This window comes from Saccopteryx bilineata, chromosome 4 (assembly GCF_036850765.1).
Source record: "Saccopteryx bilineata isolate mSacBil1 chromosome 4, mSacBil1_pri_phased_curated, whole genome shotgun sequence".
NCBI classification, from domain to species: domain Eukaryota; kingdom Metazoa; phylum Chordata; class Mammalia; order Chiroptera; family Emballonuridae; genus Saccopteryx; species Saccopteryx bilineata.
The window spans coordinates 75994916-76016721 of NC_089493.1; the positions used below are offsets into that span (position 1 = coordinate 75994916).

The window sequence follows — 21806 nt, forward strand, 5'->3', positions numbered from 1 at the left end:
CCACTGACTTCTGGATCTCTGGTCCCAGATGCCAGTGTACACTCAACAGGTAAAAAGCATGCAGTGAGTCTTCAGGCCAGGCTGTGGGGACAATCTGAAGGAGAAGATGGCCATGCTTAATAACCATGCCTTGTGGATGGGGAGCCATAGTGATTTACACAGCAACGTTGGTTCCATAACTTCTCAACAACCTTGAAAGGAAGACACAACCTCAGGAAAGGGCAGTAAAGCCCTAGGCAGTGGGGAAACTAGGGAGAGAATACAGGCCTGCTTAGTTCTCAATCTACATGACAACTTTTCCAGCCAGGAAGTCCTAGAGTGAGTGCTAACTCTGGCATGGAGAAAGATGAGTCAAGGCCCTAGGAATTCCAGCTTGGTTTCAAGGGAGGACTGGAGAGGAAAGCCTGCTCCCTAAAAGCCCCAAATTCCCTCCCTGTCATGATGTACTGGTGCCAGGAGGAGACCGAGAAAGATTCCCCTAGGGCCTAGGCCCAAGCAAACCAGGCCACCCAACATTCCAGATCCAGCACCCAGGCTCTCAAAACCTTGACAGAGTGGAGGATAGGCCCTAACAGGGCCAACTGTAACCTCCGGCTAAGAACGGTGGTGCAGGAGGGTCAAGCTGAATTCTGCCTCTTTTAAAAACGTGGTGGAGCTGGAGTGCACTCTGCTATGTCCAGGCCTCTGGAACTCCTTACCCCCTCCCACCCCTTCCCCGAGCGCCCAGCTCCGTGGACCGGGAGACCTCCAGGATCTGACCTCCGGGATCTGACCTGCGGCGTCCTCCGAACAGGGACTACGGCTTGGCTCCTGTTTGACTCAAAGCTGGGCCCCAGTCGCCCGCGACGAGCGCTCTCGTCCCGCTCCCTCTCCAGCTCTGCGCCCAGGCGGGAGGAGCGGGGGGAGGGTGAAAAAGGGACGGCGCGCCCCAGTTCAACCGCGGGGCGGGGCGGGGCGGCGTGGGGCGGGATAGAAACAATGCTCCCTAAACCCGCGAGGTGCTCCGAGGGAACCGGGGCTCGCAAGGTGAGACGCCACGTGCTCGCAGGGCTCAGTGGAGGGATTGTCCGGTCCGTGGCTAGAGCTAGGCTAGTGCGGCCACGTGGACGGCGAAAAGGGCAAGTTTGCTTCTTCGGGTCTTCTGGGGCTGGGAGAGGGAAGAAGACGGAGAGAGTGCAGGGTGGCCGAGATGCGCTCTCCAAATCCTCTCCATACCATTGTTTCTGGGTTCTAAGACCAGGAGGATCCGTCAACACCTGAAGACCTGGCCAGGCGTCCAAGCAAGGAGCCCATTATCCTCAAACCCTGTTGGAGTTCTGGGCTAAACACACCCGCCGGTCCCCAGGAGGTTCACCGTGAAATCTCGGAAGCCTCACGGCGCCGGCGTCCCGGCCGATCCCGGACTGCAGCGTTAGGTTTGTGCTGGAGCTACCTAGGGTGCTGGTTACGCGGGAAGGAGAAGGAGGAATCTGAAGGATGGCTGCTGAGGGGATCGGCACCCGTCCCTTCTTAGTGCCAGGCTGGTGTAGGGCCGCGCGGCGGAGCCTGGGGTGCGGCCTGAGAAGGTCAAGGGTGACTTAAAGTAGGAGATAGAGAAGTATCCGGGAACCGGTTTTTACGGTCATTGCCTGGTGTTTAAGTAAATGAGAAGAGTGAGGGATGGAAGTTAGCCCCGCCGAGTGAAAGGGCGCATGCTTTGGTGACAGAACGTTTGGATTCGCGTCACCTCTCTGATTCCACCCCCGAAAGCGCCGCATGTGAGGTTCCACAAGGAGGTGCCAGTGGCGCGAGCTGCCACTCACGAACTGTTTGGAAGTGGAGAAGGTTAGGAACCCAGGTCCCATGTGAGTGGCGGGGGTGTGGTTGCTGGGGTCGGTGCGGTCCGGGTGGGTTTTGGAGTGCCTCCCTCGCCCCAGCCACTAGGGGCGCACTTCTGTGTCCACTCCGTTTAAAATCATATCTTCAAAGGGGAAAGTTTGATAAGAAGCTAAGAGGAGACAAGAAAAACCTCCTGAGGCCATAAACGCCACCAGGCTTACAAACATTGAGTTTTTATCCTGGGTTAACTGGAGTCTGGATCGTATGATTCAGCAGCTGGGATCCTTACCTACCTCAGTGCTTACTGGGGATTCTTGCCTCTACCTACTTTTCAATTCTTGTTCTGATTCTTCATTTAATTTTTCCTTTAAGACAGCACAACTACACATGCCCACACACGTTCTTGAAGAGGAGAGGTGAGGTAGAAGTTTTTTACAGGGTCTCCTGAGATAGCCAGAGTTGTAAACTTTTAGTGGGATCAACCCTAACCAGAAAGATAAACTATCAATCCCATTCTAATAGCTGTCTATCAGCAATCTACATTTTTGGCCACTCCAGGCATGTGTAGTGGCATGTGACCCACTCCCCCTTTGTAGAGAGAATTAATAGTCCTTACATTATGGGTTTCAGAGGTGGGGATGTGGGCATGAGACTTCAGGAAGAAACTCCTGCCTCTCTTTCTATAAGAGAGGCCACAGATCAATAAGAAAGCACATAAGAACTTTGGATGCTGAAGGCTGTAGCTTGTACTTAGATGAATTTTCTTAAAGGTTAGAACTATTTCTTCTCACCCTTCATGCATACATGGTGACCCCACTTCATCCTATGGTAGGTAGGATTGGATAACTGTCTGAAATACAATTGAGTATGAGAAATGCGCCAGTGTTTTAAGGGACTTCAGAAAGGGAAAAGGTGTTCCTCACCTCTCCAAGTCAGGGAAGACCCAAAAGTGTGAGGATTGGCCTGCCCCCGTGAGAAAGCACCCCAGTTTTGTCACAAGGGCCTCTGATGTAGGGTTTTTGTCTCTAGATGTCTATGTCACTGAGGACTCCTTCCTTCTTGTGCCTCTATTTCCGTTTATATAAACTTGTAGATGTATGTCTGTTTGTACCTTGTACTTATTAATATCAATATACATTGTGTATATATACCAATTATGGTGGCAAGCTCACAGAGAAAGGAGTAAAGTGAAAACTGATATGAGACTTTCATTAGATTGGAAGAAATTCTACTGTCAGACCCTCCTTGGCAAACCAGGGAGGAAGGTGTTCCTGAGAGAAATTAAGCTTCATTAAAAAAAAAGCAGGATTGCTGGATGTGGGCACTTTTCATTTTAGTCCCACATCTTCATGAAGGAGGCCTGTTACCTTAATGATTAAAATCAAATTAAGATCAGGGTCATGAAAAATTAACTTTAAACTAGGCAATGTTGATTAAGAAAGACCTAATTAATTAAATTGAACAAGAAGAAATTAATCAAAGCAAATTCTATTCACCAACTGTCTTTTTGCTTTAGTCCTCTTTAATAAATATTTTGGAGACTTGGAAATAAGTTAACATTGTTATTCTGTACTTAAGAAATGGAAACCCTTTTGTTAACATTTCTTTAAAGCATTGTACTCATAGAGGTGAACCATTCTTGTAAATATTTTATATCTTTCCTTTCAAATAAATGCAGGAATAATGCTAATATGTGACCTTGACCAAAATACATTGCACTATTATTATTTGCTTATATTGCAAATATTTGTTTTTGAAGTTCCAGAATGTAATATGTATTCTTACTATTGGCAAACTTGCTTTATCTTCTTATCTTACTAACCAAGATATTCTACATTTTACAGCCTTTTCTAAAAAATATAGCCTCCCATCAAAATTGTAATGACTTTAATATAGGTGTTATAAATTAAAAATTCTTAGGCCAATAAGCATCTGCTTTAAAATAAATATCACTATCACATATTTTATTTTATTTTATTTTTCGTGGCAGAAACAGAGAGAGGGACAGATAGGGACAGACAGACAGGAAGGGAGAGAAATGAGAAACATCAGCCCCTCGTTGTGGCTCTCTAGTTGTTCACTAATTGCTTTCTCATATGTGCCTTGACTGGGGGGCTACAGCAGACCAAGTAACCACTTGCTCGAGCCAGCAACCGGGCTCAAGCTGGTGAGCCTTGCTTAAACCAGATGAGCCCGCGCTCAAGGTGGCGACCTCGGGGTCTCAAACCTGGGTCCTCCACATCTCAGTCCGATGCTCTATCCACTGTGCCACTGCCTGGTCAGACACTATCACATGTTTTAAAAATAATTAAATCCACAAATTCTTCCTTACTCATCTTCAGCTAGAGTATATTTCAGATTCAATTAAACATGAACATTCATGCTTTGAAGAATCCAACTATTGGAAGAGACTTTCTGAAACTTTTGTGAAAGCATTAAAAATTGACAGGGTTGGTCAAATCACTTCCTACCCAGTCCTTAACCCTATATTGATGATAACTCAAATTAATGTTGAATGAGTCTAACATAAGGCAGTGAGGGAGCATAGCTCCCTCTTAAGTTCCAAATAGAAGGTGCTACCTGCATGGAGAGGAACCCATTGATATATTAATTCATTTGCTCCACAGACTGATTAGTATATACTATGTGCAGGAGATGCAAAGATGGAAACAACAGTTTCCTGCCCTTAAGAGATTAGAAGCTAAAGGGGAAAGAAATCTTCAAACCAATTAGATTATAAGGTAATTATGGGGAACATGGAGGTATGTTCAAAATGCAGTCAGGACATGAGAGGTAGAAACAGTCACATAGGCCTGATGGCATCAAAGGAAACTTCACAGAGGAGTTAACACAAGCCAAGACTTGAATGTGAAAAGGAGTTTTCCAAGAAGGTAAGAGCATTTCAGGCAGAGGAAATAGCATATACAAAGGCATGAAGCCTTAAGAGCACATCAGATTTAGTGAGAGACCAGTAGTTCGGTATGGCTATAACCTACAGGCTAATCTAAACTGGGTAAAAGGTGGAGATGGAAGGGTAGGTAGGACCAGACCATAAAGGGCTTTCTATGTAATGGTGAAAAGATTAGGTTTTACCCAGAGCAAAAAGAAAAAAATAATAATTTTATTTGCTTACTAGAAAAATTGTTCTGATACCAGGCAAGACAGGATGAGGTTGAATTATTAGGGCAGAGGCAGTAAGGAAGAAAATGCGTGAATGGGTTCAATAACTATTAAGAAGTAAAATGTGCCTGACCAGGTGGTGGTGCAGTGGATAGAGCGTCAGACTGGGATGCAGAGGACTCAGGTTCAAAACCCCAAGGTTGCTGGCTTGAGTGCAGGCTCTCCAGCTTGAGCACAGGGTCTCTGGCTTGAGCATGAGATCGAAGACATGACCCCATGGTTGCTGGCTTGAACCCAATGGTCGCTGGCTTGAACCCTAGGTCACTGGCTTGAACCCAAAGCCCCTGACTTGAGCAAGGGCTCACTAGCTCTGCTGGAGCCCCCTTCCCAGTCAAGGCACAGATGAGAAAGCAATCAATGGACAACTAAGGAGCTTCAATGAAGGATTGATGCTTCTCATCTTTTTCTTTATTTTTTTTTTTTCATTTTTCTGAAGCTGGAAACAGGGAGAGACAGTCAGACTCCCGCATGCGCCCGACCGGGATCCACCCGGCACGCCCACCAGGGGCGATGCTCTGCCCACCAGAGGGCGATGCTCTGCCCATCCTGGGCGTCGCCATGTTGTGACCAGAGCCACTCTAGCGCCTGAGGCAGAGGCCACAGAGCCATCCCCAGCGCCCGGGCCATCTTTGCTCCAATGGAGCCTTGGCTGCGGGAGGGGAAGAGAGAGACAGAGAGGAAAGCGCGGCGGAGGAGTGGAGGAGCAAATGGGCGCTTCTCCTGTGTGCCCTGGCTGGGAATCGAACCCGGGTCCTCCGCACGCTAGGCCGACGCTCTACCGCTGAGCCAACCAGCCAGGGCTTCTCATCTTTTTCCCTTCCTGTCTGTCTGTCTGTCTCTCTCTCTCTGTCTTTGTCATAAAGTAAGATGTTCCAGGTCTCTGGGGGTTAGTGATGAGAGACAAAAGAAAGGAAAAGAAAAGAAAAACAGAGACAATGAATTCAGTTTTGGACCTGTTAAATGTGAGGCATCCATGGAGCATCCAATTGAAAATGCCCATGGGGTAATCAACCCTTGGTGTTTGGAGCCCAGATAGGAAGTCTAGAGACATAGATTTGAGAAGCATAAGCTATGTGAATGGATGAGCTTGCCCAGGGAATCAGGAAGAGTGCTAAAATAAGAGAATGAAGACAGAATCCTGGAGAGCATAAGCATTTGAAGAAGAGAAAGAACTAGCAAGGGAGGCACAAAAGAGAAAGCCAAGGAGACCCAGAAGAACTCGGTTCCATGGAGGTCCTAGGAGGAAATGTTTGAAGAAAGAGGGACTGGTTCACAGTGTCGAATACTACAGAGAGGTCAGGAAGGATGAAAAGTGAAAACTTCACTTTGGATTTACACTTGGTGACCTAATGGAGAAGTTGGGGATGGGGAGAGGCTAGACTGCAATGTGTTGAGAAGATAAGGCAGTGGAAACACCAACATGGGCTATTCTTCCAAAACAAAAAACAAACAAAAAAAAAACCTGGCTGTAAAAGGGAGAGAATGTGATAAGATGCTAGCTGGCGGGGACCCAGAAGGTTCAGGGAGAGAGTCCTTTTTTCCTGTGTTCTTAAGATGAGAGACATGTAAGCATATCCTTGATAGAAGCAGCCAGCAGAGATGGCTCCAGCAGAGCTAGGATGGGAGAACTTAACAAACAAACAAACAAACAAACAAAAAAAGCAAAATTTTATGTTAAAACTGGAACACAGCCCTGGCCGGTTGGCTCAGCGGTAGAGCGTCGGCCTAGCGTGTGGAGGACCCGGGTTCGATTCCCGGCCAGGGCACACAGGAGAAGCGCCCATTTGCTTCTCCACCCCTCCGCCGCGCTTTCCTCTCTGTCTCTCTCTTCCCCTCCCGCAGCCAAGGCTCCATTGGAGCAAAGATGGCCCGGGCACTGGGGATGGCTCTGTGGCCTCTGCCTCAGGCGCTAGAGTGGCTCTGGTCAGGACATGGCGAAGCCCCGGAGGGGCAGAGCATCGCCCCCTGGTGGGCAGAGCGTCGCCCCTGGTGGGCGTGCCGGGTGGATCCCGGTCGGGCGCATGCGGGAGTCTGTCTGACTGTCTCTCCCTGTTTCCAGCTTCAGAAAGATGAAAAAAACAAAAACAAAAAAAAACCTGGAATACAGAGGTTATATGACTTGCCCAAAAGACAGGATTAAAAGTTAAAACTGTCTGTCTCTCTGCCTGATATCATGCTACCCCAAAGAGAGCACAAGGAGACAGCCAGACTAGGAGAGGGGAAGGTTGGGAACTACCACGTTTTGCAGGAGAATCACAGTATTTAGAACTAGAGGGGACATGCAGATAGATCATCATATCTAATTGCATGTAAGGAAACCAAGGACCAGGAAACTGTTATTTGCCTTCCTAATGTTAAATTAGTTGCTGAAGAACTGGAACCAGCCTGACCAGGTGGTGGCACAGTGGATAGTGTCAGCCTGGGATGCGGAGGACCCAGGCTCAAAACCCCAAGGTTGCCAGCTTGAACCCAAAGGTCGCTGGCTTGAAGCCTAAGGTCACTGGCTTGAGCAAGGGGTCACTGGCTCAGCTAGAGCCCCCCAGCCAAGGCACATATGAGAAAGCAATCAATGAACAACTAAGGTACTGCAACAAATAATTGATGCTTATTATCTCTCTCCCTTCCTGTCTGTCTGTCCCTCTCTGTCCCTCTCTCTGTCTCTCTCACTAAGACCTAGGACTGATTCCAGCCCCTCTTTTTCCAAGAAGGATTGGAGATAAAATGCCCCCTCCTTTCTAATCTTGTAGCTTCCATTTATTAATATTCTGTTCCAGGATTCTTAGCACTTTACATACACAGTCTCAGTTTATACTCACAGTGACCCTGTGAGGTAAACATTATCATCCTCATTAAAAAAAATACTCTCTGTAGAAGTCCAGTAACTTGCAAGAGCTACTTAACACAGAAGCTGTCACTTAACAAGACACTATCTTGTCAGACTACAAAGCATGAAGCCTCCTGGGCAAACCAAGGTCCCAGTATAGGTCACATTCAGGGAAATTAGCAGAGTTGGGACCATTAATTGTAAGATTCACTTTTTTAAAATTATTTTTTTTATTTATTCATTTTTAGAGAGGAGAGAGAGAGGGAGAGAGAGAGACAAAGAGGGAGAGAGAGGAGAGAGAGACAGAGAGAGAGAAGGGGGGAGGAGCTGGAAGCATCAACTCCCATATGTGCCTTGACCAGGCAAGCCCAGGGTTTCAAACCAGCGACCTCAGCATTTTCAGGTCGATGCTTTATCCACTGTGCCACCACAGGTCAGGCAAAATTATTTTTTTTAATTCATTTTAGAGATGTTGGGGGAGCAGGAAGCATCAACTCCCATATGTGCCTTGACCAGGCAAGCCCAGGGTTTCAAACCAACAACCTCAACATTCCAGATCAACACTTTATCCACTGTGCCACCACAGCTCAGGTAGTAAGATGCACTTTTCCCTCACATTTTGACATCACTGAAATTGATATATATATATATATATATATCCAACAATGAATGTCATAATTTATTTTATAGTTCCTTCCTTCCTCTCTCTTTCCCTTCCTGTTCCCTCCCTCTCTCCCTTCCTCTCCCTCCCTCCCTTCCTTCCTTCCTTTTTCTTTCTTTCTTTCTTTCTTTCTTTCTTTCTTTCTTTCTTTCCTTCTTCCTTCCTTCCTTCTTTCCTTCCTTCCTTCCTTCCTTCCTTCCTTCCTTCCTTCCTCCCTCCCTCCCTCCCTCCCTCCCTCTTTCTTTCTTTCTTTCTTTCTTTCTTTCTTTCTTTCTTCCTTCCTTCCTTCCTTCCTTCCTTCCTTCCTTCCTTCCTTCCTTCCTTCCTTCCTCCCTCTTTCTTTCTTTCTTTCTTTCTTTCTTTCTTTCTTTCTTTCTTTCTTTCTTTCTTTCTTTCTTTCTTTCTTTCTTTCTGGTACACACAATAACATGCCTTATAACCCATTCTGTCTGGATCTAACAAAACACAGTAAGTTCTGATGCCATTTCCCAATATCCTGTCTGCAAAGGGACAAGCTAGAGTCATTCTAGCTCTGAGATCGGAAGACAAGCAGAGAAGAGCTAAGCCAGTGTTTGAGCTGAAATGAGGCCTGGGATTTAAAGTCAAGGAGGAAGGCTATGGTTGATAATGTGTGCAGTAGGACATCTGGCCCCTCCTTCAGTGCTTATTGAAGTGAGCTAAATTCAGCTCAGTTGTTCTGGAGTTTCCAGAGCAGAAGCCAAGCATTTGAGAAAGCTGGACAGACCAGTGTGGGCAGTGCCAGTTGTGGAATCATCTCTCTGATGATGTATTTGGATTACATACTTAGTAGAGCTGTCTAGCCTCTGTTCCTTTGGGGACTGAGGAGGAGAGCCAATCTTGTTGTAATCTGTGACATCTTTATCTCTTATACTTTCACTTGATTGTAAATATAGCTCTTTTTATGTTCTGCTTATGCTGGTGTGGGCTGATTCTGTTTCCATAGAGATCCTAAAAGACTCTCCAGTCTGATAAGAGGACTTTAGAGACCCTCAAATCCTGGGACACTGAGGGCGGGCACTCTGGAAAGGAGTGAGTTCCTGGGGGTCACTGACCTGGGTCTGCCATAGAGAAGGCAAAGAAGTCTAGGGGTGGGAGGAGTCGGGGTGGCCAGTGTGGGTTGAGGGCACCTGAGCCAGCCTCAGTTCAGCAGGGCAGAGGGAGCATGGTCTGAGGGGTCACTCCTTGGCTCTGCTGCTCTCTGGTGGTCTTGAGGATTACTGGACCCTCAGAGGCCTAATGTTTCTTTGGTAAAGTGGAAGTCTTTCCCCACATTGCTGAAAGGATTTCCTATAGGAATATGTGTAGCGAGGGAAATGACTGACATTAATTGTGCTTTTTCTGATGGATTCTTTCTTGTTTTAGAGGAAGTTCATATCCTGGGGTTGAAAGTAGAATTTGAGACCACTTCCCCATCTGAATCTTGTGTCCTCAAACTGAGTAATTGAGGTTGACAGTCGTGTCCTGGAGATAGAGAAGGAGGTGGCTGTGGGCGGGGCTTCAAGGTGCTCCTGCAGAGGTGGAGCAGCTCTGGGGCCCCCAGCCACCCAGGTCCCTGCACCCAAACCTGCTCAATGCTGGGGTTGAAGGAACCATGCCAGCGGGGATACAGCTGGCATAACCCATATGGGGTGATGACCAGGTTAACAGTGCCTCTGATTTCAGGATGCCTCATGCTGGACAAGGATCTGGACCCTCACCTTGGCTTAGGAGGAACAGGTCCAATCATGGTGGGGACCAAATGCCCCTCCATCTTTGAGGCAATGGGGGGGGGAGGGGTTTAGAGTCAGAATTACCTATACCTTCATTGCAGAAATTGGAGAGAACGGTTCTTCTCAGATATTTAGTCTGTGGGTGACTCATATGGTGTATGTGGGATGTTGGTGACATAACAAAGCTCTTCTCCAAGCCACAGGACAGCATTCAGAGCATTTCCCACATTAACTTAGCTGTCATAATGTACAGCCAGGGAAGGGGATGTGCAGAGATGCTGAGTAACTGGACACGGTGGCACAGTGGTGGCAGTGGGGCTGGGCTCCACAGCCTGGGCTCTTGACAGCTTGCGTTCCCAGCAGATGCCCTTGGGCTGTCTGTCACCAGAGGGTCAGCACTGTGTTATCTCTGCAGCTGCTTCAGGGAAGTTCAGTTACGTGCTGTGGGTGCTGTCCAGGTGCTGAAGGTCTGGGGCAACCCAGAGACCAAGTAGTGAGTGGGGAGGGATCACTGCTCCGGGTGTGGATGGAACTGTAACCTCCTACCCTCCGTGACATTTCTGCCCACCAGGGCACTTCACCCTTTACTGTGGGGGGGGGGGGGGAGTGCACACCGGGGTGGCTGGCTTTTCTGAAGCTCTGATAGAAACTTGCATATCTCAAGCCTGGGTAAGGATGTGGAAGTGTGGGGGTCCTTGGGGAACCTGGAGCAAGAGTGGGGCCCCGGGGGAGGGGGCATCTGCCAGTGAATTGAATCTCACAGCCTTGAACCAATTATAACAACAGCACCATGTCTGAGCCGCAAATTCTGTTCCTGTGTTTTGTCCTCTGCAAAGAATTATTAAATGTGGAAGGACACCAGCATCCTTGCTGGGGGGCGGGGCATAAGTTTTGGATCAAGTACAGCCTTGTTCTGAGATATTATGAGTGGGTTTGTGACATCATCTAGTTTTCTTGCGTGAAACTCCCAATGACAATGGAATTAGCTGATAACAAGAAGGCTGCCACACCTTGGAGAGTTTGTAGGACATCAAGCTTTGGGAGTCTCTGTACAGAGAGCAGAGTGCTTGTGGTGGGCACTGGCCCATTGGCAGAGTGGATGTTGAGGCCATCACCCCACTCACCCGCACGATGACCTAATGAGTGTAGTTCTCAAAGCTGGGCATCTTCTCAATCACATACTGTCTGCACCAAGGCTTCCTTCAGAAAGTCAGTGAGCTGCTGGAACACACCCTTCAAACCAGGGTCTAGCTCTGCTCATGGTCCCCACAGGAGCAGAGAGGCCACCCTCTGAGCCGGGCACCTCTCTGCGGAGGCAGTCCCCCTGGGTTTTGAGTTTGTGGAGATGGGATGGGGCCTTGCCTCTTTCCAGAGACTGGCTTGGGGTGAGGGCTGGTGCTGGGTACTTTTCTCCCACCTGGTGGCAGCTGGTTCTGCTGTCTTTGGAAGGAACTGGGATGGTGGCAGCTGGTTCTGCTGTCTTTGGAAGGAACTGGGATGGTGGCAGCTGGTTCTGCTGTCTTTGGAAGGAACTGGGATGGTGGCAGCTGGTTCTGCTGTCTTTGGAAGGAACTGGGATGGTGGCGTGAGGGTGGGGATGGTAGAGGGTGCTGAGCAGAGACCTCCCCCATGGCATGTGTTAGTGGCTTGTTGACACCTGAAGTTTTTGTTCATAACCTCCCGACCACATGCAGGGGGATGTGATGGCCAGTGTGCTGGTCCTTATCTCTCTCTGTTCAGACCCTCAGCTATCAGATGTCTCCTATCTGAGGAGAGTGAAAGGACAGGCCTGAGGCAATGTCATGACAAGAAAGTAGATGTCATATTTTAGGTTGAATATTTTTGTTGTGTTTTTCCAACTTCTGAGATAAGTAGCTGAGGAGGGAGCTTGGCCTCATGCAATGAAAACAAACCATAATTTATTGTAAAACTTGCAGACCTAACTGGGTAGCTCAGCTGGTTAGAGTGTTGTCCCCATATGCTAGGGTTCCGGGCTCAATCCTCAGTCAGGGCACATACAAGAATCAACCAATGAAGGTATAAACAAGTGGAACAACAAATTAACATTTCTCCCCTTCCCTCTTTCTCTAAAATCAATAACAAAAACTTGTAGCCAAAGTTAGTAGGGCATGGTAGGCATCTCCCTTGGCACCTGGCCCACATCACAGGCTTCCTTGTGTCCTTAAACACAAGGCCTGGGGCCCAAGCAGCATTCTCTGCATGTTCCTGAGATGAGCCCCACCCCCTTCCTGGGAACCCTGGCTGCCTAGACAATGACCATCCTGCTCCTGGGAACAGTGTCCTGGCCAGCATAGCCCCAGGGTGTCCTGGGGTCCCGGAAGTGGGGCTCAGGTGAGCTCTGGCTCTGGCCCTGGGGTGGCCTCCTTGGAACCCAAGCTGCCCCCGCTCCTTTCTGACTCAGGCATAGGGCTGAGGTCTAGCCTTACCTGAGGTCAGAAGGATATAGCCATGTGAGGACAGAAGTATGCAGGCACGTGAGGTCACAGGGTGTGTGGCAGGTAGGAGGAAGGTGAGAAATCAAGTTTGTCCTTGCCTAGTGGAGCCTGCAAGCTCAGTTTCCTGGTCAGCCCAGGGCTCTAGGTTGGAGGACAGTCATCCCCAGTCCTAGCATCCTCTGCAGTTAAAGGCGAGTGTCAAGCTTTGCCCAGGCCCCAGTGTTCCAGGGCAGGTAACAGTGTGAGCTCATGCAGAATGAGGGGGGATTTGGACTGGACTAGGAAGGATGCAGATAAGTGAGGTTAGGTCCAGGCTGAGCAGGGAGAGGGATCAGTGTCCACCCTTTGCCAGAGGTGTGTGAAGCTCAGAGGGGTTAAGTAAGAGAGTGAAGAAAGAGCTCAGGGGAGCCAAGAAGTGACACCTTGGGCCATGTGCCTCCCATCTCACCAGACCAAGTCTGATTCAAGTGCTCTCAGCCCAGTAATGGCGGCCCCTCCCCCACCCATCCCCCAGACCCCTTTGCCTCATCTGGGACAAACCCAGGTTAGTGACCCCAGGAACTCATTCCCTCCCAGAGGGTCCACCCTCAGTGTCTAGGGCTTTGTAGGAAAGAACTTGTTTGTCGGCTGAGTGTTTCAAAGCTCCTCTGCATTGCTTTGTGTAGTTGGTAAGAGCAAAGAGCTTTTTAGGGAAGCTGGGTCTCTTTTTGTAATCTGTACCATCTTTCAGCTTTGTGCTTTCACTTGATAGTAAATATAGCTCTTTTTATGCTCTGCAATCTGTCTGCTTGTGCTGGAGGCCTAAGGGAGATTTTAAAAAAGAAAGAAAAAAAGGAAAAGATTTTTATTTTTAAAGATAATCCCAGAGGAAGCAGAGAAGCTTAGAAGGTAGTGGTGGCACTGATTTGGGGGACCTGGGGGTTAGGAAGGGAGCATGGGCCACAGAGACTGGTCACCAGGACCTGCATTCTCTCACAGCGACAGCATGGGGAGGTGGGTGGTTGAGGGGCACAGGAATGGCAGTAACAGTGGAATTTGGGAGATCCAGAGAAGAGGGGTCTGATCTGGTCTCTTCCCGGCTGTATCCCCAGCACAAGGGACAGAGGCTGGCACAGAGGTCATTCAATAAACGTCCATTGTTGTTGTACAGTCTCTGCCTCCCCTGCACAACCCCACCACAATGGCTGCTTCTGGACACACATTCCCCTTCTATGCTGGCCCCAAGCCAACCTTCCCAATGGACACCACCTTGGCCATCATCATCACCATCTTTTTGACTGCACTTGTCACTTTCATCATCATCCTTCCCGGCATTCGGGGCAAAATGGTAAGAAATGAACCCAGCCCCAGAGATTCCCATCCCAGAGAGATCTTGGCCTTGAGGTTGAGGGGGGGGGGCATGCTTTCTTACTATAGCCAGACTCAGGAAAGAGGCTCCAGTCTTGAGAAAGCAACACCCCACCCACCAGCAGAAAGCTCCCCCACTTACTGATTCCACATGATTATTGAGTACCCGTTGTAAGCCGGGCACTCTGATCTCAATTGACCGAGTGACCCCAAGTCTGGAAAGAGGAAGGATGGACTTGGAGGGAGGGTGTTTCTTCCTAAACCCATGACCCTGTTGTGGCTCAGAGGCTGTTCTGGCTGCTGCGGGTGGTGACCAGCTTATTCATCGGGGCTGTGACCCTAGGTGAGTGTGAAGCACAGCTGCCCTGGGCAGTGCCTCTGTCCCATCTGGTTCCCTCAGCAGCCCGTGTGGATTCTCCTTCTTTCCCCGGAGAAGCTTCTTCTTCAGGTGGGCTTCCAGACCCTGCCTGCATGCCTCCTTCCTTGTGGCCTTCCTCCTCACTTTATCCTCACCCAGAGGGGTGCAGGCCCTGGGAAACCATCCTGGTGCATCTCTCCAACCTTCCAACATCTTTTTTCAGAGGACAGCCGGTCAAAATGAATGTCTTTGGGGGAAGGCCTTTGGAGACTAGAGGGAGGAAATTGGGGAGGGCTACTTGTTTTGCTTTGAGAGTTAGGCAAATAGGAGAGATGGATAATCTCTAAATGGAAGCTCTGTTTGCCCAGCATGCTTTATTACATTAATGCCCACCCACACACCTGCTTGAGTAGCTCTCCTTAAATGGGGAGAGGAAAAGAGGGAAGGGATACGAGGATTATGAGCAAGGGAAATCTTGGATTCTGACTTATTTATTCAACCCACACATTGTTGGCAAACCAACCATGAGCCAGACCCTAGGCTAGTTAATGGATATACAATTACGAGCAAAACAGACACGGTCCCCTTGTAGCTCTCTCTCTCTCTCTCTCTCTCTCTCTCTCTCTCTCTCTCTCTGATTCTAACTCGGCAATGCCCAAAACTCCCTGAGTTTCTGTATGTTCAACTCCCCAACCCCAGCTGTGAATTTCAGTTCGGAGTGGTCTGTGGGCCAGGTCAACACCAATACATCATACAAGGCCTTCAGTTCCCAGTGGATCAGCGCTAACATTGGGCTCCAGGTTGGGCTGGGAGGAGTCAACATCACACTCACAGGTGAGAAAGGGCTCTAACCAGTGAGGGAGGGGAAAGCTCTGCTCTTTGTTTTTGGATCTAGTTTGGATCTAGTAGCTCTAAAGAGCTACAGGAAAGGGGGGTGGTAGGAATGGAAATTCCTAGGCTTTAGAAGCTGCCGTCTCTTCATTGAGACCAGCTCCTGTCCTTCTGCCTATTGTGTGAGCCTTTACCCGGGCAAATGCCCCACTTTGACCCTTGGGCCCCTGCTGAGCACAGCTGCCCCATTTCCCAGGGACCCCAGTGCAGCAGCTGGATGAGACCATCAATTATAACGAGAAGTTCACCTGGCGCTTAGGGGAGAACTATGCTGAGGAGTATGAAAGTGCGCTGAAGAAGGGGCTGCCAGACCCTGTGCTCTACCTGGCTGAGAAGTTCACCCCAACCAGCCCATGCGGCCTGCATGGCCAGTACCGCCTGGCGGGACACTATACTTCGGCCATTCTGTGGTGAGGTTGGGATGGAGGCCCTGTTAACCTAGACCCAGGACCAGGGTTTCTAGCCATCTCTCCTCCACTCGTGTGGAGATCCCTGTGGGACAGGCTGCTGCCAGTCACCACTGTACTCAGTTGGGAAGCCCAAGGCAGAAAACCCTATATCAAATCTTTGGGGTATCCTTGGGTACCCCAAATCTCCACCTGGGGCCCTCCAGATAGAGGTGCCTAAGCCAGCCTTCACTGGGTCCTGGCTCTCCAGGGTGGCATTCCTCTGCTGGCTGCTGGCCAACGTGATGCTGTTCATGCCTGTGCTGGTCTACGGTGGCCACATGCTGCTGGCCACGGGCATCTTCCAGCTGTTCGGACTACTCTTCTTCTCCATGGCTACGTCACTCGCCCCACTTTGTCCTCTGCGCCTGGGCACTGCTACGCTGTACATTCATCACGGGCCTGCCTTCTGGATCACGCTGACCACAGGTGAGGCTCACGAAGACAGGCACTGGAGAGCTCGGGGCCAGGGACCATCGTGTTGGTGAGGTTGAGGGTCTGGGGCCAGGATACCTTTCCTTTCTTTAAAGCTCCATTCCTCTTCTATCCCTCAGCTTTGGGTGTTCTCTCCCCAGTTCTACTCCCCTCTCTCCATGTATGTGCTTACTCCCCGTGTCTTCTTTCTCTGCCATGGCCCTCAGCCCCTGACTCTCTCTTCACCCAACTCTTCCCCCCATCTTCCAATCTCATGTCCCCTCTCACTTCCCTCAAACACTCTTCTCTGTGTCCCCCATTCCTAGAACACTTCTCTGTCCCTCCTCACATACCCTTAAAGTGTCCTGCAGTTTCAATGTCTCCTGTCCCATTGCATGTGTCCTCATGCCCTTTCCCATGCCTCCTCTTTTGTGCCTTGCCCTTCCCTCAGGATTTTCCTGTTTTCAGGTTCTCTCTCTCTCTCTCTCTCTCTCTCTCTCTCTCTCCTGGGATGTAATTAAAAGAGCCTTGGGCGTAAAAGCCCAAAACTCACAACCACCTCCCTGAGCCCAAGTTGCCTGGAAGCAGGAATGCCAGGTCTCCCTTAGAGTCGCTCTGATGCTCTTAGGAGAAAATGTCCTTGGCAGTGTGTCACATCACTAAGCGAGACACCTATTGCCTCATTCCCAGGACTGCTTTGTGTGCTGCTGGGCCTGGCCATGGTAGTGGCCCACAGGATGCAACCCCACAGACTGAAGGCTTTCTTCAATCAGAGTGTGGGGGAGAACCGTGGGCTGGAGTGGACTCCTGAGGAAGGGGGCCTCCTGAGCCCCCACTACCAGTCCACAGATAAGAGTCCTGAGCCCCAGGACATTCCTCTGTCGGAGGCATGCAGTGAGCAGGAGCACCCCAGAATGCCTGGCCGAGTGCCTGACAGTGCCCTGTGAAGTTCCTCTCCCTGCTGGCTACCCAGACTCCCAATCTGACTCTGGACCTCCTTTGAACCCCACAAAACCACCAGAACTGCCCACAGGATGGGTTGTATCAGCCCTCCAGCCCCAGACAGTAGGTGGAATAGAAAAAGGACTTTCTATCTATCAATATTAAAACAAAACAAAGCAAATCAAAAGACCCAAGGTGTTGAACAGATTGGGACTGCCAATAAAACCTGTCACATGTTAAGGCCAAATGTTTCCACACAGCAACCCTGCCTTTTTTTAAAATGTTTGAATCTTCGAGGTTCCGTTTATTGCAACCCAGCTTCACCCACATAATGATGTGAGCAGCGTGTGCTTACAGTGTGGTTCTGTGGTCCTTCTTATCCCTGTACACCTCTTGTTTTCCTTCTTCCTGGGTCCCCTTCATTCTTTTTTCACTTCCCCCAGCTTATGTGACTACTTGATACAATGAAAAAGAACACTGAGAGAAAAAAGGAAACCAAACTTCTCACCCTAGGTCTAATATTAACCAACTGTGCCACATTCTCTTTGAGCTTCAGTTTTCAAATTTGCCAAATAAAATTGTAGGACTTGCCAAGGACCTAAAAAAAATTCCAGGATTTACATTTTTATGCCTTGCTGACATCTACCTTGGACCTCAGACACTATTCCAGAATGAATAAACTGGAGTTAGTGAATAAACTCCAAAACACCATTCCCTCATAGCTCACTTTGCTGGGCCAGGTTGGGAATCCCATGGGTGGATCAGTGGGAGGGTGAGCTTCCTGGTCACTGCGCCCTACCATCCACCAGGGGTCGCTTGGATGCTGGCTCCTGTCAGTTCCCCTCTGGGCTCACTAGAGGGCGCTCCCCTCCCAGAGCTTTTCTGGGTTACTTCGAATATCCAGGCGGAGAAAAGACGGGTTCTTGGCAAGATAGAGAAAGAGAACGTTCTACGGCTGCCTCCAGCCTCCCGAAGTTCCCCCAGGGCATGTGTCGCCCAAGAGGCTAGAGAAACCGTGGAAATTAATGGAGAAAACGTTTTTAAAAAATTAAAAGAAAAAAATTTATTTACAGCAAACCCTGGAAGACTCCAGGGTGCACAGTGCACGTCTGAGGCAGTCCACCTTTCGCTGGGCGCCCGCAGCGCAGCGCCCCTCTGTGAGCTCTCCCGGCCCAGGTGTGCGGGGGGGGGGGGGGGGGCGCGGTGGAGTAGGAGTCCGAGGTTGAGTCCCGTTCACAGGTTAGTACTGACTGTTAAATCCGAGGCCTCTAACTGCTGGGGTAATGGGTTGTTGAAGTGGATAGGCGAGCCCCCTCTCGCCTGGTTACTGTAGTTCTTGACGCTTCGGTTCAAGAAGGCGCGAAGAGCGCTGGGACGAGCGTAGTGGAGACTCACCACGGCCCCTCCGAGGAAGAGGCACAGGACGCCTGCGGCGGCGCGGACATAAGAAAAGGTGGTGGTCAGGGCTCCGAGACAGAAGCCAGCTTACCCCCTCCATCTATTGGAGGCCACCATTCACATTTCCTGCGCGCGCGCGCGCACACACACACACACACACACACACGACCTCTAATATGGATTACGTGATACAAGTGTTCATGTGCTAAGTGGGCAAGCTATCAAACCCTCTGTAAGAGAGCATAGCAGTACGTGGCTCTACGAACTATCGAGAGGCAAAGTAGTAATATAGGCGAGCTCATTTTGTACACTGAAAAGCACGCACCGGCATAAGTCCCGTCCCTACTCCCAGCCGCCCCGGACCCATCGCTCGGTCCTTACCGGTGGCCAGCGTGACCCAAAAGGCGGCCCCGTAGTGACTGGTGAGCGCAGAGGGGCCGAGACGGAGCGGGCAGAGCGGCACACTGGAGATGGAGGCGAAGGCGAAGACCGAGAAGAGCGCGAAGGCGCCGGTGGCCAGGAGCGCCAGGCCCCCGTAGAGCGGGACCGGCATGACGAGCAGCGCGTTCGACAGGAGCCAGAGGCAGAACGCCACCCTGCGGGGGACCCATCTGCGCTGTGAACCGGCTTCCACAGCCTAGCTTTCTCTATGTCCCTACCCCAGGACGAAAACTCAGTGTGGGGTGGCGGCAGGGCAAGCGGAATCCCTAAGGACACAGCCAGCTCCCAGCTGGTGCTGAATCTCTCGAGATTCCAACGTCTGTGCGGATCTCGTGGCCTTCCGACCCGCCCCGAGGCTCGGTCATATTACTCACCTGTGTATACTGGGCAGTAACTACCGTTTACATCCTCCTATGTACACACACACACACACACACACACACACACACACACACACAGCCTTCCCTCCAGCGCTCACCACAGGGTGGCTGAAGCGTAGTGTCCCGCCAGGCGGTACTGGCGGTAGAGCCCGCAAGGGCTGCTCGGGGTGAACTTCTCCGCCAAGTAGAGAACCGGATCCGGCAGCCCCTTCTCCAGCGCCTCCGTGTACTCCTCGGCATAGTCCTCGCCCAGACGCCAGCTGAACTGCTCGTTGTAGTCAATGGTCTCGTTCAGCTGCTGCACTGGGATCCCTGCGGAGGGCGGCAGGGTTAAGGGGCTGAGCAAGCCCAGCACCTGGCAACTAAGCGCATTCGGGTAGTAAAGTGGAGGCGCGAGAGACACGGATTTGATAATGGTTGGGGAAACATAAATTCACGAGGACCAAAAGCTGTTTGAATCTGTGGGATCTGAGAAGTCCTGCAGCTGCCCCGGCCACACTACCCCACCAAAGGGTCTGCCCATCCCGGAAATTCACTTTGCCCCAGCTCCCTCACCTGTGAGTGTAATGTTAATTCCCTCCAGACCCACATGCAGACCGACGTGGGCTCGGACGCGGGCTGCACTGAACGCCTTGTAGGATGTGTTGGTGCTCACTCTACCCACTGACCATTCTGCGCTGAAGTGCACGGCTGTGGGGAGAGGCACACAGTGGGGGGTGGTTAGGGAAACCATAGCGGCCAGATGAAATTGGGAAAGTGGTGATGGAAGGTAGGACACTCTGAAGAGGGATGGGAATAGAAGTCTAGGGGTCCAATGCGGCGGTATACATGGTAAGGACAGAAGAGTGGGCATTACCGAGAGTTAGAGAATTGAGAGGGAAAGGGAAACCACCCCGGTTCTCCAGAAGGAGGCCCTCTGCCAGCCTCCTTCCTCCCCCCACGTCCTCTCCCGCTCTGATGCACCGCACACTCACCCACGATTTCTGCGCCTATGAACAGACTGAGGAGAACTCTCACCAACCAGAACCAGCGCTGCAGGAATAGGCACTGGGTCAGGCCTGGGTACTGCTCAACCAGAGTCCCCAAGACCTTCCTTGACCCCATGCCACCTGGATAGAGAGTGCTCCCACAACTGCCATCTCTTGCCTCACACCCTTTCCCCAGTTATATTCTTGGCATTTTGAGGCAGAAGTCAGGCTTGCTCTTCATGCAAACCCCTCTGAGCCACTGACATTTCTGGTGTTTTCTGGCAATGAGTTTGTACCTCCCTAATCCCATTTCCCAGTCCACCATGCAACCGCCCCCCCCCCCCCCGGGTGCCTGGTGCTCTCTCACAATCTTCACTGCCCTCAGCTCTCTGGCTCCTGGTCCTGGTTCTGCCTCATGCTCAGGTCACTGCTATGATGAGGCCCAGTGAGTCCAGAAGTGCTAGGCAGGCAGGGGTCACTTTCCCCAAGAGAGAGAGGCCCTGGGTTTGGTGGCCAAGTAGAGGTGGGAACACAGCCTCTCAAATATTCGTAGGTGTGTCTGTTTCCCAGGAGACCAAGCCAAGGTCAAGACTCAGGCTAGAAAAACAGATAATTTCGGTTCTGGGAGAGCAGGACTCTAACAGAAAGTATAGTCTGCTGCCACTTTGAATCCTGTGTGGGAGTGTCTGAATCTTTAGGATGGGGGCACTCATATACATGCACCTCAACCCAGGGCACAGGAGAAACAGTCTGAGGTGCTGGTTTCTGTCCTCTTGGCCCAAAGCTCATCACCTGGAGGAGACTGGATGGGAGCGGGGATTGGAGTGGAGCTGCAGTCTGGGGAGAGGTGGGAGTCCCAGCAGGACTTGTAGACTAGAATCAGCCCCAGGATTACTGGAGTGGTTACTTACTATCTGCAGCAGCCTTCTGAATAATCCATCTTGGTCAATGTCTACAATGACTCGCACCAGACCACTCTCTGTCCTTGGGAAGGGGTGCTTGCTGCCCCAGACTTTTGGATCTGCTCCATCTATGCTCGTCTGACTATTCAATGGAAGTCTTTGCCTCAGTCTTAACCAGCCCTGGATCTTTCAGAGACAAGCTATCCATGATGCCCTCCATCCCCAGACCCGAGCTTCTAGCGCCTCCTTACCGAGTGGCCACGAATCCCGGGCAAGATGAGCAAGAAGCTAGTAGCCAAGGCCAAGAACACCAGAATGACGATGAGCAGCGGGACGCTGAAGCCTGCGGCGTGCCGGGGCTGGGGATAGAAAGGCAGCTCGCCATCGAAGAGAGTCATGCTGCCACAGTGCCGAGAGCTGCGCGTTGGCGGGCGGGAAAGCAGTAGCCGAGCCTGCTGGAGCTGGAGAGCGCATCCGTGGCGTCCCGGCCCGGGTCCCACTTCTCCTCAACCGCTCCGCCCCTCGCGCACCGTAGTGCGCGACCCAATGGGCTGGTCAAGTCTGAGCTGCTTCGCTGCTCCCCAAAGAAGCGCAATCGCTGGCTGCCCTCAAGCGCTCTGGGTTGGCCCGGGAGGAGTAGGGTGGGCCGG

At 50.8% G+C, this 21806-nt stretch overlaps 3 protein-coding genes across 8 annotated transcripts in view; 1 reads left to right on the forward strand and 2 right to left on the reverse strand.

Annotated features, from left to right (window-relative positions):
• Positions 1–879, reverse strand: part of DUOX1 (dual oxidase 1) — a 33596-nt gene extending 32717 nt beyond the window's left edge. For 2 of the 3 annotated variants that reach the window (XM_066276560.1, XM_066276558.1), the window contains exon 1: positions 774–874. The gene's annotated coding sequence lies outside the window, so the exon portion shown is untranslated. Of the gene's footprint in view, positions 1–759 lie in introns of all 3 variants that reach the window. The other variant, XM_066276559.1, reaches the window with a different exon arrangement.
• Positions 880–952: 73 nt separating this feature from the next.
• Positions 953–17314, forward strand: DUOXA1 (dual oxidase maturation factor 1). 4 transcript variants are annotated; one of them, XM_066276570.1, is made up of 8 exons: positions 953–1026; positions 1236–1415; positions 13820–13996; positions 14302–14464; positions 15074–15208; positions 15462–15675; positions 15923–16140; positions 16816–17314. In XM_066276570.1, exons 3-8 carry the CDS (start codon positions 13850–13852, stop codon positions 17070–17072), a joined length of 1134 nt encoding a protein of 377 aa, XP_066132667.1. In that variant the 5' UTR covers positions 953–1026; positions 1236–1415; positions 13820–13849; the 3' UTR covers positions 17073–17314. The 4 variants fall into 4 exon arrangements, with proteins under 4 accessions (XP_066132667.1, XP_066132666.1, XP_066132669.1 ...); XM_066276569.1 differs by lacking the exon at positions 953–1026 and having other exon boundaries at positions 1033–1415; XM_066276572.1 differs by lacking the exon at positions 953–1026 and having other exon boundaries at positions 1033–1415; positions 14302–14359.
• Positions 17315–18104: 790 nt separating this feature from the next.
• Positions 18105–21555, reverse strand: DUOXA2 (dual oxidase maturation factor 2). Its single transcript, XM_066276573.1, has 6 exons — positions 21408–21555; positions 20261–20318; positions 19842–19976; positions 19385–19598; positions 18847–19061; positions 18105–18494 (listed from the first exon to the last, which is right to left on the reverse strand). The coding sequence occupies exons 1-6, from the start codon at positions 21552–21554 to the stop codon at positions 18301–18303; spliced, it is 963 nt and encodes a 320-aa protein (XP_066132670.1). The 5' UTR covers position 21555; the 3' UTR covers positions 18105–18300.
• Positions 21556–21806: the final 251 nt, after the last annotated feature.

Bases quoted from the DNA above. Each gene is read 5' to 3' on its own strand.
- DUOXA1 (XM_066276570.1), top strand. From the start codon at position 13,850: ATGGCTGCTTCTGGACACACATTCCCCTTCTATGCTGGCCCCAAGCCA. The intron at 15,209-15,461 runs GTGAGAAAGGGC...CCCATTTCCCAG, and splicing joins AGTCAACATCACACTCACAG to GGACCCCAGTGCAGCAGCTG. The intron at 16,141-16,815 runs GTGAGGCTCACG...CCTCATTCCCAG, and splicing joins CTGGATCACGCTGACCACAG to GACTGCTTTGTGTGCTGCTG.
- DUOXA2 (XM_066276573.1), bottom strand. From the start codon at position 21,554: ATGACTCTCTTCGATGGCGAGCTGCCTTTCTATCCCCAGCCCCGGCAC. The intron at 20,319-21,407 runs GTAAGGAGGCGC...CTATTCCTGCAG, and splicing joins CCGGGATTCGTGGCCACTCG to CGCTGGTTCTGGTTGGTGAG. The intron at 19,977-20,260 runs GTGAGTGTGCGG...CTCTCCCCACAG, and splicing joins CATAGGCGCAGAAATCGTGG to CCGTGCACTTCAGCGCAGAA.